The sequence below is a fragment of the Eurosta solidaginis genome, chromosome 1 (assembly GCF_040869045.1).
Source record: "Eurosta solidaginis isolate ZX-2024a chromosome 1, ASM4086904v1, whole genome shotgun sequence".
NCBI lineage: Eukaryota > Metazoa > Arthropoda > Insecta > Diptera > Tephritidae > Eurosta > Eurosta solidaginis.
The window spans coordinates 385065459-385079933 of record NC_090319.1 but is presented as its reverse complement, the minus strand read 5'-3'; the positions used below and the strand labels follow the sequence as shown (position 1 = coordinate 385079933).

At 34.1% G+C, this 14475-nt stretch overlaps 1 protein-coding gene across 1 annotated transcript; it reads right to left on the bottom strand.

Moving 5' to 3' along the window:
- Window positions 1-4985: 4985 nt before the first annotated feature.
- On the bottom strand, window positions 4986-12142 carry LOC137238397 (uncharacterized). The gene is made up of 4 exons (XM_067763300.1): window positions 11524-12142; window positions 11303-11445; window positions 11094-11224; window positions 4986-11011 (listed from the first exon to the last, which is right to left on the bottom strand). The coding sequence occupies exons 1-4, from the start codon at window positions 11581-11583 to the stop codon at window positions 10470-10472; spliced, it is 876 nt and encodes a 291-aa protein (XP_067619401.1). The 5' UTR covers window positions 11584-12142; the 3' UTR covers window positions 4986-10469.
- Between the last annotated feature and the right edge of the window lie 2333 nt (window positions 12143-14475).

The window sequence follows — 14475 nt, the reverse complement described above, 5'->3', positions numbered from 1 at the left end:
ATGTTGCTTTGCCCGGGAGTTGAACCCAGGGCATACGGAGTGATAGGCGGAGCACGCTACCATCACACCACGGTGGCCGCCACTATTTATACCGGGGTTAAAACCTGCACTACAATCCCTCTCTGAGCATTTTTGGATGTGCCTAAATAGTAGATCGAAACTGGCAAACACGGAATTTGAGTTTGTGTAATCGTTATACATGCATCAATCAAGGGGCAATTTCAGCAAACACAAGTGTTGGTCAATCGTTGATTGATAATTTTCTGAACGCACCGTTGAGTATTTTTGATCCACTCAACGGTTGGGATTTTACTTCAAATTACTGAACATAAATTGTTTTCGCTACAATCCATGGCGGAACCATCTATATAAAAATTGTTTATGCAACGGGGTCTTAAAGGAACTTTAAACTTGGCAATTGAAGTTTTGGTAAAAGTCTAGTTGAGGGGTCGACTGATAATACGCTACCAAAAATATGGAGAGGTGTCGCTGAGAGGGTTGCGCTACACAACCCCTTGAATCTGGTATTTTAGTCGCCTCTTACGACAGGCATACCTACCGCGGGTATATTCTAAGCCCCCTAACGTCTTAGCCATAACCGTGCCATAGCAAAGCAATTGGTTTTTTGCCATATCGATGGCTTAAAAATACTTGATATGGTGAATTTATTCACTTTTTAGATTTTTAAGTTTTTGTGTTGACTGCGTGACTTATTACTAGTTATGACAGGGCCTTTAGCTGTTGCAACTTATAACATTGGGGTGTTTGCTTATTTCATTTTTATTTTACATGTCGTCTCAAAGTAGTCAATGTGATAGTCGCTGTTCTTGCACCAAAAAATGATTGTGAATTCATTTCCACTTACAAAGCCATTGGCCGGCCGCTTGCATGCTACGCGTCCCGATATGGTCGCCGAGCCTAAAGGTTATTACAGGAAGAAAATACAGGCATGTCAAAACACGCCTCTCAGAACGGCTACGGGCTGTCTTCCTTTGTCCCCAGAACACCACCTACACAGTGAGGCGAGAGTACTCCACATTAGGGAGAGAAATGAAATGCTGAACAAACAGTTTCTCTTGAATAACCAGAAACCTAGGCTTCCCAACAGACATCTGATTGAAGAGGTCCGGCCTCCCAGGGACTTAAGAAGCCATCTCCGCAAGCATTATTAAGAAATACGGCACTTGAGAACCCACCCATATGTGGAAGAACACAAAAGGTTCTCAAAGCTTAATACCCTGATCTCGTAGAAGAGGAAAGTAATCTCCCTAGGGCGTGTGTCACTCTAGCTCAACTTCGATCTGGATACTGTAACAGGTTAAACTCTTGCCTATTCAGAATCAACCCCGACGTACATAATGTATTTCCTGCTAGCAACGTGCCCCACATAACACCAACCATCCTTTCAATTGCAATATGGATCCAACGCCTCTAGCATCCGTCTCTCTCTGGTCCACCCCTGTTGAAACTGCGAGTTTCCCTGGACTCCCGTTGTGAGTAGTCGCACCTATTAGGTGGGGCGATGTACTGCTGCAACAACGACAGCAAAACCTGTGAATTGAAAATGAAATCGACAAATTCCTACTGTTATGGCTATTTTGCAGGCAACAGTTCAACGCCTGGCTTAAAGCCCCCAAATTTACCCACCATAAAAAATAGATATCCCTTTATAGTTCATTCCCTGTAAAAATTCGATTCTTCTATGGTGAATTCGGAATGGTTCTCAAAGGAAATGCCCTATTTTAAAAATTATTTTGGAAGATCTCCCAGTTTCAGATTTTGTTTAAAGAACGGCCTAACTTACAATTTTATTCAAAAACGGCATTTTTCAGAATTTCTTTCAAAAACGCCTAGGCCGCTTATGAAAAAAGTTTCGAGAAAGGGCGTCCTTCAACCGAATTCTGAGATAGGGCGATTTTGAAAAGTGTTCTGAGATAGGTCGTTTTCGAGCTTAGTAGGCTCGAATTAAGAGGGATCGAGCATCAAATTCATTGTACGTTACAATTACAATACCGCTACACGTCACAATATTGTAACGAATTTGGGGAAACTCCGCATATTTGAAACCTTCTGCTAAAGTTCGAATAGCTAAACTATTGAATAAATCACTGCAATATTCAGTATTGCCAACTGGTCTTTATTTAGATTACTTTGGTATCAGTACTTCACAATTATACTTCACAACCAATAGCGTGCTTAAATCAAAACTGATTAGTTATTACTCAGCTTGCGCTGCTTTTATACTCCCTGTTGCCTGGTCCGCATATTTCTCCAAAGGTCCAGACGTTTCACCTTCTAGAACTCTTGTAACTCCTGCTTGGTAATTAGTTATATGCGTGTGTATGGGTGATTACATAAGTGTGTGAGATATCTCTTCACTTCGAGCTGTTGGTTATGTGTGTGCATGTAGTTCTCGCTGCCTTCCATGTATGTGCAAGTGTAGCTTGCTTTAATGTTTTTGTTGTTGTGCCTTTATTTAATAACAGCATAGTGATGCTAAAATTCACCACAATATAAATTTTCATACTCGATATTAGATTTCCTTTCGGTCATTCTGCCACTATATTTTCTTTCTGTAAAGACTCCTCATCTCACTTCAACTCATGCTAGAGTTCAGAGACTCTTCTCTTTCCGTTAAATCTTTATGTAACGCTGTAAGCAGCCTCCTTTCCTGCTGCTCTTGACCTTTTTGGAATTAGTTTCATCTCTTTGGTTTAATTTCGGAATTGATTCGCTTTGTTTTCGGAATAATTTCGAAACTTTTCGGAAAAGCAGGATCGTGATATTTATCGGTATTATTTAGTTACAATTTCGACTATGAAATAAATATCCATGTTGTTGTTGTTTTAACTCACACACAAACTGTCATCGATATCCTCGAACGGAAGCCCAAGGAAACTGACAGAGTCTTCATAATTGGGCTATCGACATACTGGCGTTAGATGCGTTCCAATTATAATTTAAAAGATGGTTAGTCATGAGAGGATGGATCCATTACATGCAGTACATACTTTGCGTATCTCGCGGTTGATCCCATATAAATTAGAGTTGAACCTAATACAATACCCAGATCAGGCAGCGTAACGCGCGAATCTCTAAGAAGTCTGATTTCGTCGACGGCAAGAATTGGGTATTGAACTCTGAGAACAGATTTACAGAGCTTAACATAAGAGCATGGGGAGCATTTCCGCCTGCATATGAAAATCTGCAAGGAAGCGATGTCTATTTCCTCCATATCGACCAATATTTTTTTGGAATCTGACATCTTCCCCATTAATTTTAAAGCATATCTCGGGAAGCGCCTGAGCAAAACACTCTGCTTAATTCTTCCGCTCTTAAGTATTTCATACCTGAGTTGTACCGTTGCTTCTGAGCACTCAGGTTATTCGCTGTCCAAGTTAGTAAGACTGGTGGAAGGATTGATCCCTCTAAGATATGCATAAGTAATATTCATAAGAAATTTGCCCCAAGAGAGTAATCGCTTCCAAATAATTAAGACGGTATTTACATGTCTTTGAGAACGTGGCTCACCGAGTTGTTGGCATAGTAATTTGACGATTCAGTCTGTTCCAATGCGTAATAAAGAGTCTATGAAATACAAGTGGCAAATAAATATAAATCTTGCAAGCGAGGTTCTATTGATTTCAAGTTGCTAACGGAAGGAGAGTTGCCTTAAAGGATAGTGACACACAACATCCGACCTTGCATCTCAACTAAAGGATAAATGTTAACTTAAACAAGTAAAGGTGTCTAAGTTCGGGTGTAACCGAACATTATATACTCAGCGTGAGCTTCCATTGTACATTTCCTTTCAGATAAATTACTTTTCTACATAACAAGTGGCACCGCCCTTTTAAAAAAAATGTCTCCCCATTTCCTCTTACAATAAAACTTCATAAGTGAAATATCATTAATTCAAAACTATTTTTTGCTAAGTTATAGCTTATTATTATAGTCTACGACCCTTTTAAATTGTTTTATATCTAAGTTGCCGTTGTCTTCAACCGAGCCCGTCCATTTTTACTAGAAATATTTCCTGCTATAAGGAAAATATGTGTACCCAATTTTGTTACGATATGTAAATTTTTCTTCGAGTTATGGCTCCCGAAACATAGAAAATTGCTTAGTCATAAAATGGGCGGTGCCACGCCCATTTTTTTTATTTAAAGTTTTTCCTATTTACCGTTATAAATCCACTTGGCAAATGAAATGCCATTGATATAAAGCTATTTTTTGCAAAGATACGGCTTATTTTATTCGTCCACGACCCTTTTAAAAATCTTTTATATAAAAGTGGGCGTGGTCCTTAACCGATTTCGTTAATTTTTGTTCAAAACATTCCTTATATTAAAGGCAACGGACATGGCTCAATCAAATTTTTTTTCGATACTGATGATTTTGATATATGTAAGTCTATATCTATCTCGATTCCTTTATACCTGTACAACCAACCATTATCCAATCAAAGTTAATATACTCTGTGTGCAAAACACGCTGAGTATAAAAATGTGTCAAAAATGTATGAGTTTAACCCATCATGTCATTTTAATTCTGAGTTAAAAAGCTAACTTTGCAAATGGGCCTTTTTAGGCTAAAAATCGTCACAACGAGTGCGTTTTTCTCCGCCGCAAAAAATAAATGCAAGATAGTTTATGACAGGCTTGCACACCCAAAATAGTAAATTTTTTAAAAGTTTCGTTAATATCAAAATCTGAAATCAAAAAAATTGGTTTTTCTTTGATTTTTCGAAGTTTGAGGAGGAAAGCGGATGGGTATTGTTAAACTTTGGTTTTTTTGTTGATTTTGAATACAAATTTTTATAAGTTTTATTGAAATTTCTAATATTTCACGAATCCTTTTCCAATTTTCAATAAATAAAACACATTTTAATAAAGAATTGAAATTGTCTTACTTAGAGATTGTCGCCGTAGGTAAATATGATACGGAGCTCCCAAAGAGAAGTTGCCAATAATCACAAACCACACTTTTTGCGTGTAAACAGCTTGCTAATTTATTTGCTTAATTTTTTGTGCTCTTTTGATGACACAATACGTTTTAAATAGAATTTACATCTTACATTATTATTCAGAAATACTTTACTCTTTTAAGTTTGAAATAAAGTGCTGTTTAGAAATTCGTAGACTATACAATACACATTATGCTTTTAGCTTAGTAAATTAGTGTGGTGTGATCTGTTAAAATTTAGTTTCATAAACATAAAAAGGATCGAAAAAAAAACACACCAACTACCAACGGGTGTACTTAAGTCAAAACTACTTTTACCGAACAAACGTTGTTCATAAAGATAAAAAATCACACAATATAAATTAGTTAAAAATACAACGAATAAGTAGAATATTGATTTAAAATAATGAGTTTCGTAAAACAAAACAGCGTATTTTGTACATTTTACTTAATAGCCTGGAAAATTAAAAATAAACTACATATACGAATGTTACTTTTTTTCTTTTTTTTCGTACCCGCACGCATAATATTCTTAGATATAAAAAGTTTGCTTCGAAAAATTTTGCAGGCACATTAACATCAAATAAATAAAGGGTATGGTTAGAAATTTAAAACAATCATTTGTGCATGTTTAGAAATAAAATGAAAGCACACTTGTATACATGCTATTTATAAATATGTATGTATATGTTCTATATATAGGCTCATGCCATTTCAAGACACCCGGTCCGCGCAGGACATGATTTTTGATTTCGATGAAATTTTATTATGGTGTTCCTTTGGTCAAAATAATGAAACACGTTTTTTTTTTTGTTTGCCCTAAAACAATTTTTTTTTGATTTATCGGCAATTGAATTCGATAAAATGCAATCGACATTTTATTCACCTATTTTTTCAACTGTCAATAACTTTGTCAAAAATTAACCGATTCTCATGATTTTTTCTTTGAAATGTTCGCTATTACTTTTAATTTTATATAAAATTATAAACAATTGCATATAGTTAAAAATATTTTTTTAGTATTTAATAAAAATGTATGACTTTTTTTTTTACATACAAATATTATTTTTACATATAATATTACAAATAACGGTTATGTTTCAATTTGGGTATTTGATTTTGTACAGTGATTTTGTAACAGGACATGGCAAGGGCTCTTGTGATGGTATTGGAGGTTTAGTGAAATATTTTGCCATATTCTGTTTTCAATAATAAATATGAGATTTTAATTAATTTTAAGCATTTGGCATTGATCGCCTTGTATGCTGATATGTATTGCATCAATATATGGCGAAAAAAAGTTTAATTTCAAAAATTCATATTTCGAAAACAACGAGTTTTGGCTAATGGATATTTACCCAAGCTGAAATATAAACTGTTCACTCGATATAAAAAAAGTTTAAACAATTTTTTTGAAACATTAATTTTTGAAAAAAAAAGTCATACATTTTTAAATTATGAATTTTTTGGCGACCTTTTATCTTTAAATATGTATTTATATCTGGCTTTAGGTCCGTGTTTTATAATTGAAAAATTAAAACACACTTTGATTCTTTCTTTTAAATCGATATATTTCGATTGCTCAACGGCAATCATCTTCAGGATTGTAGCAACTAACAAAAATAATAACCGCAGCTATCAGAACGTTTAGAAAAATCTGAATGCTATGATAAAGAAACTACAAAAATTGCGCATAAACCTACGAACACTTTAAAAAACATATTTAACAAAACAAAATCGAAAATACCAATAATGGAAAAAAATAACTTAGTTTACAAGATACCATGTAAAGGCAATAGCGATGAAACGTGCAATAATATATGGCGTATTCCATCCCATTTCGAACCCGCGCCATTTAGAATTGGCTGAAAGTTTTTCTTCTTTTTCTAGCTTACGAAAGACGTTTTTCAGAATTTTTTCATCCAACTCAAAAAAATTTATGAATTTTTAAAAAACACCGGTTTTGTTTTCAAAATGCTATAACTTTTTCAAAAATTGACCGTTTGGGATCTTTTTTTTTTTTCAATTTGTTTTTAAATGTACTTTTCGGAAAAAATACAAAAAAATTTTTTATAGTTTTTTTTTTTCAATTAAATACAAAAAAAAATATCGGCCCACTCCGGGATTAGTGGGGATGATTGCAGAATTGATTGAGATTTTATGAAAAAAAAAAAATGGCGAAATTCGAAAAATCTCGAAAAACTGAAAAATTACAAAAAAAAAACCAAAAGACTAATTGTACAGCGAACAACGGGACATTCATATGGCTTAGCAGCTAATGATGTGAATGTTGGAGATTCGAGTTCAACGCTCAGCTCCCGAAAGGCTAGCTGATGAAGAAGTGAAATTCAGAAACATGTCCTAGTAACCATCGCCGTTTGTAAACTTACAATTTTTCTCTAATGTCAATTAAAAAAAAACTTTAAAAATTTTTTTGTATTTTTTCCGAAAAGTACATTTAAAAAAAAAAAGATCCCAAACGGTCAATTTTTGAAAAAGATAGCATTTTAAAAACAAAAACGGTGTTTTTTTTTTGTAAATTCATAAATTTTTTTGAGTTGGATGAAAAAATTCTGAAAAACGTCTTTCGTAAGCTAGAAAAAGAAGAAAAACTTTCAGCCAATTCTAAAGGGGTCGGGTTGAAAATTGGTCGAAATGGGATGGAATACCCCATATATATAGGTACTACAAAGTCCAAACTCAAAACGAGAATTTCACAGCATAAGTCTGATTTTAAATTTTGCCATCAAGTTAATAATCAAAAAACAGCACTCATGGCCCACTGTGCAGACAGCGGCCACACACCAAACTTTGATGAGACTAAAATACTGCAACAAGAACAACACTATAACAAACGCTTCACACTAGAAATGTTACACATTTTTAATATTCCGACTAACACGCGACTCAACTATAAGAGCGACGTAGATCACAGCGCACATATCTACAAACACCTGCTTACTAAAAACAGTACCATACTCCACGTCAGACAAGCAGACGTGTTAATAAAAGTATGTATTTATGTGATATGTAAAATGCAAAATTTGTTTATTGTTAATGTTTTATATTTTTGTTAGTTGCTACAATCCTGAAGATGATTGCCGTTGAGCAATCGAAATATATCGATTTAAAAGAAAGAATCAAAGGGTGTTTTTAACTTTTGACAAAGTTATTGACAGTTGAAAAAATAGGTGAATAAAATATCGATTGCATTTTATCGAATTCAATTGCCGATAAATCCGAAACAAAATTTGTTTGAGGCAAAAAAAAAACAAAAAAAAAAAAAACGCGTTTCATTATTTTGACCAAAGAACAAAATATTAAAATTTCATCGAAATCAAAAATCATGTCCGCGCGGACCGGGTGTCTTGAAATGGAATGAGCCTATAAATATATATATTTTTTTTTAAGTTGCTGTAGGAAATTTTTGAGCGTCACACATAAATTTGCAAGATATTTTAAATAAATATATTTAATAAAGTACACATACAAAAAACGAACTAGTACGGGACGTGTGTATGTACATATAGATTTGTATGTGTATAATGGATAACAATTTGACATACAATTATATAGTATATACACTAAACAAAATACAAATATATATACTAAGAATTATAATAATAAATTGTATTGTGACAAGCAACTAAAATAATAATACATAGTTGAAATAAATCTCTAAATAAAGAAATTTATGTTTGTGTTCATTTATTGAATCGTACTCGTTTTATACATGCACTCTACCCTGGCAATCTAATGGCTTAATGTTGGAGATCCACAGTAACTTTTCGATGTCTTTGCTGTGAGTTCCAACATAAAAAGTAGGTATATATTTACCAATATCACAACATTTTTAGTAGTTTCAATATTTGATCAGTAATAATAAAACTTTATTTGAATAATACATTAGACATAATTATGTTACATTTTAAAATAATTGCTCTACATCTTACTTTGCAAAACAAAACTAATTCATTCATTAGAGCTTTGTTATTCATATACTAAATATTAATGCGTTGAAATAACTTTAATGGAACAAGCATTTCTTTTTTTTCTTCGACGCCCTGCATCTATGAAATAATAACGAATCATAAATAAACAACAAATAAATAAGATAAAAGCGTAGCCTGATTGATGTATGCGAATATCGCACGTTTTACTGTAAACAGATGTTATACAAAATTTTAATTTTTCGGGATTTCATGATATTCCAAAACAGCCGCTGGGTGAGTTATGTTCACATACATAAAATATCGCAAGGTGCAAAAATGACCGGACATATCGCTCATTTACTTCAATAATGTCATAACTCAAAAAACACAATTTTCCAGGAGAGCCATTCATAGATTTTAACTGGCATATGTTGCGCATATAAAGGCATATTTTCATTTTTATAGCACGTGGTAAATCGCAAAGATTTTTTTATACAACACGGATAATGTTATTGGGTACGTTTATATGTTATTAACTCAAAAGTGGTGTTTTTTAGTTATGACACTATTAAATGAGAGATATGTTTTTTAAATATATTTTTTGTAAGTCGCAGTTTACACACAAAGTTATGTCTCTTTTGGAGTTGCATACCAACACACGGCGACTCTTTCTACGCAACAGTTCGATATTTTATTTCAATTCTTTCTAAAAACTTGTTTTATTTATTGAAAATTTCAAAAATTATTATGAAATATTAGAAATATTATAAAAATTTCAGTTCAAAATCAATACAAAGTTCTTTAATAAAAAAAAATCACAAAACCAAAGTTTGACAGCAGAAGACAGCACAAAGCAAGTCGCCGAGCACAAGAAACTCGGTGCCCGTCCGCTTTCCTCGTTACCGCTCTTCAAGTAACGAGTTTCAGCAACAAAAGTATTTGTGTGTAAACAACGACTGTGTGAAAAATAAAACTTTGTTAAGTTTTCCCAACAAATTAAAATTTTACATCTCTTTATAATAAAACGAGCGATATATTCTAGACTAGGTCGAAAAACAAACTTGCAAAGAATCTAAAACTAATGTTGAGTCTCGGTTTTTTTATACTTATAAACTGTTTTTTTACATTCGATTTTCCACATTGATATCTCCTTAATTTTGTTGTATTGGTATTGAGAAGCTCTAGACAAGCTTCTTTTTGAGCTGCGCGGTTGTTGTTGTTGTTGTTGTTGTCTTTTAAACCAGTTTCAGCGCCTCAAAGTATGTTTCTCGTTTCACCAAGCTAAGAAAACCCAACGATGTGAAAAAGACTACAGAGCCCAAAAGGATACTAGAAAGAATTATAGAGCTTCCCAATATAAAGATAATGGCATACTTATTTCAAAAACGGATATCAAACAACTATATTACAATTAAAAAACAATTTCAACATTATTTCAAAAGAGAAAAAAATTCTTTTCGTGGCCGTTTCAGTATAAGTTTCAAATTTAGCGGAAGTTTTTTTTTTATTTTTATTTCGTATGGCGACCGACTCACTCTATATGTTGTTTAGAGCACCAACATTTTGGAACTGTTACGTCTCTTCATCAATTACATCTTCCAGCTTCGCCTCTTTGCTTTCAACATCCGATTTATCTTTTAATATATCAACTGACTTATTACTGCTGTTATTCTTATCCAGTTTCTCTGTTTGCTTCTGTGGTGAGTCTTGCCGTTTAACCTCGGCTGTTACTTCGGACATTGCAGAATCCTTTGATGTATCGACATTACCAATTTCTAAAGCATCCTGTATTTCCTCCACACCGGAGCCCGTTGAATGCGATTGTGTCAGAGACGCCGTGGCAGTTGTATTGCTGATCGTAATCTGGTTCGATGTCGCGCCTCCGCTAAGCGCATGCAAAAGCATTCTTAAATTTTCACCCGAAATACGATCTTCATGATGTATCGTACCTGTACTCGTACCTGTACCTATGCTAGGAAGCGTGTTGTGTGCATGCCATATGCCTACCCATGCTCTCGGACTAAGTATATATTTGAATGTGAGTTTTAAAATATAACCAATTAGCGTCACCAAAAGTACACAAGCCATGGAATTTAAGGGGAAGGGTAAATCTTCTGTAATTAAATTGAAAAATTTGTTTAAAGTTATAAGCTTCTTTCTGTGAGTTGTAGCGCATAACTGTTTAATAGCAATTACCTCTCAATATTGCCATTGATTCTTGACATTTATCAATCAGAAACTGCAGCTGCTTCAAGAATAAATCATTAGCATACAAGAGAAATACATGATCGGGACGACAAAAACTTAGGTTCAGCTGACTTGATTTTCTAGACAAAATAAAAATGTTTACGCTTTAGTAACGGTTTCGCTTTGTTGGTTGCATGATGCAAAGGTCCAATACAAACTTTATAAATTCCCGCTGAGTCTGTTTCGCATCTGGCTCATTGAAGTGGAAAAAGTTAATAAACGGGGTATACCATCTGGGCTCTGCCTGTTGGAGCTTTTCGTTACGGGCCAATATTTCCAATAAACGTTCTGCCTCTAACTTCTACAAAACCAACAAATAATGCACATAGAGTTTGTTTATGGATTTAATAAACTGTATGCTGGTAACAGTTTTACTTACGCGATTGCACTCTAAGTATGTATGGAAATAACCAAAACAAATTACGGCGCCAATAATCATGGTAATGATCCCAATTCTATACCTTCGATGACAGTACCAACTTAGTAACACAAAACTAGCAGCCCCAAGTAAAAATTGTATCTTGAAATGAGAGAGAAAAAACAAAATATCACCTCAAAATCGTTTTACATCATAGGTGGGCAAATTGGAATGTCAGGGTGTATTGGTAAAAGGGAGAGTAATTGCGCTACAGTGGTGTAAAAAAGGAAATGTGCTCAATAAAAAAAAATGGAACACTCAGCTATTGGAAACTGTTTTTATACCTTTCATGAAAATGAAATGGTATATTAACTTTGGCACGAATCTTAAAATTGTAAGTCCTTAAAGGAAAATAGATAGACCCACCATTAAGTATACCGAAATAATCAGGATGAAGAGCTGAGTTGATTTAGCCATGTCCGTCTGTCTGTTTGTATGCAAACTAGTCCCTCAATTTTTGAGATATCTTGATAAAATTTGGTGAGCGGGTGTATTTAGGTGTCCGATTAGACATTTGTCGGAACCGCCCGGATCGGACCACTATAGCATATATCCTCCATACAACCGATTTTTCAGAAAAAGTATATATATAAGTATAAAATAGTATATATCCCCACAACCGATTGTTCAGATAAGAAACTTTGCGCAATTTCTACCCCATTTTACCAGCTAGAAGCTTCAAATTTCACCAAATGCTTACGTATATAGCATATATTGTTGTCAGAAAAAATCTTAGAGATCGGTGGTATATATATTATATACCCCATATAAACTGTAATTTTTGCCCCTTTTTTATGGCTAGAAGCTTCAAATTCAAGAAATTTCATCCAATACTTACGTTTACGTCATATATTGTTGAAATACGTAAATCGTAGTAATAGTTGTTACATGCAGACCACAAAAAACGTGAAACTTTGCATCCTCACGCAAAGTACCTACCTATTTTTATACTCAGTTGAGCAGAGCTCACAGAGTATATTAATTTTGATTGGATAACGGTTGGTTGTACAGGTATAAAGGAATCGAGATAGATATAGACTTCCATATATCAAAATCATCAGTATAGAAAAAAATTTGATTGAGCCATGTCCGTCCGTCCGTCCGTTAGCACGATAACTGGAGTCAATTTTGAGGTATCCTGATGAAATTTGGTATGTAGGTTGCTGGGCACTCATCTCAGATCGCTATTTAAAATGAACGATATCGGACTATAACCACGCCCACTTTTTCGATATCGAAAATTTCGGAAAATCGAAAAAGTGTGATAATTCATTACCAAAGACGGATAAAGCGATGAAACTTGGTAGGTGAGTTGAACTTATGACGCGGAATAGAAAATAAGTAAAATTTTGGACAATGGGCGGGGCGCCGCCCACTTTTAAAAGAAGGTAATTTAGAAGTTTTGCAAGCTGTAATTTGGCAGTCGTTGAAGATATCATGATGAAATTTGGCAGGAACGTTACTCCTATTACTATATGTATGCTTAATAAAAATTAGCAAAATCGGAGAATGACCACGCCCACTTTTAAAAAAAATTCAAATTAAAAAACAAAGTTAATATCTTTACAGTATACATATATGTAAGTAAATTATGTCAACATTCAACTCCAGTACTGATATGGTGCAACAAAATACAAAAATAAAAGAAAATTTCAAAATTGGCGTGGCTCCGCCCTTTTTCATTTAATTTGTCTAGGATACTTTTAATGCCATAAGTCGAACAAAAATTTACCAATCCTTGTGAAATTTGGTAGGGGCTTATATTCTAGGACGATAACTGTTTTCTGTGAAAAAGGGCGAAATCGGTTGAAGCCACGCCCAGTTTTTATACACAGTCGACCGTATGTCCTTCCGCTCGGCCGTTAACACGATAACTTGAGCAAAAATCGATATATCTTTACTAAACTCAGTTCACGTAATTATCTGAACTCACTTTGTATTGGTATAAAAAATGGCTGAAATCCGACTATGACCACGCCCACTTTTTCGATATCGAAAATTACGAAAAATGTAAAAAATGCCATAATTCTAAACCAAATACGAAAAAAGGGATGAAACATGGTGATTGGATTGGTTTATTGACGCAAAATATAACTTTAGAAAAAACTTTGTAAAATGGGTGTGACACCTACCATATTAAGTAGAAGAAAATGAAAAAGTTCTGCAGGGCGGAATCAAAAGCGCTTGGAATCTTGGCAGGAATACTGTTCGTGGTATTACATATATAAATAAATATTCGGTAGCCGACAGATGATGGTCTGGGTCACCCTGGTCCACATTTTGGTCGATATCTCGAAAACGCCTTCACATATACAACTACCACCACTCCCTTTTAAACCCCTCATTAATACCTTTAATTTGATAGCCATATCGTACAAACACATTATAGAGTCACCCCTGGTCCCGAAAAGGCGTCCACCTATAGACCTAAGGCCCACTCCCTTTTAAAATACTCATTAACGCCTTTCATTTGATACCCATATCGTACAAACAAATTTTAGAGTCACCTCTGGTCCACCTTTATGGCGATATATCAAAAACGCGTCCACCCATAGAAGTAAGGCCCACTACCTTTTAAAATACTCATAGCTTATGACAGGCCTGCACACCCAAAATAGTAAATTTTTTAAAAGTTTCGTTAATATCAAAATCTGAAATCAAAAAAATTGGTTTTTCTTTGATTTTTCGAAGATTGAGGAGGAAAGCGGATGGGTATTGTTAAACTTTGGATTTTTGTTGATTTTGAATACAAATTTTTATAAGTTTTATTGAAATTTCTAATATTTCACGAACCCTTTTCCAATTTTCAATAAATAAAACACATTTTAATAAAGAATTGAAATTGTCTTACTTAGAGATTGTCGCCGTGGGTAAATATGATACGGAGCTCCCAAAGAGAAGTTGCCAATAATC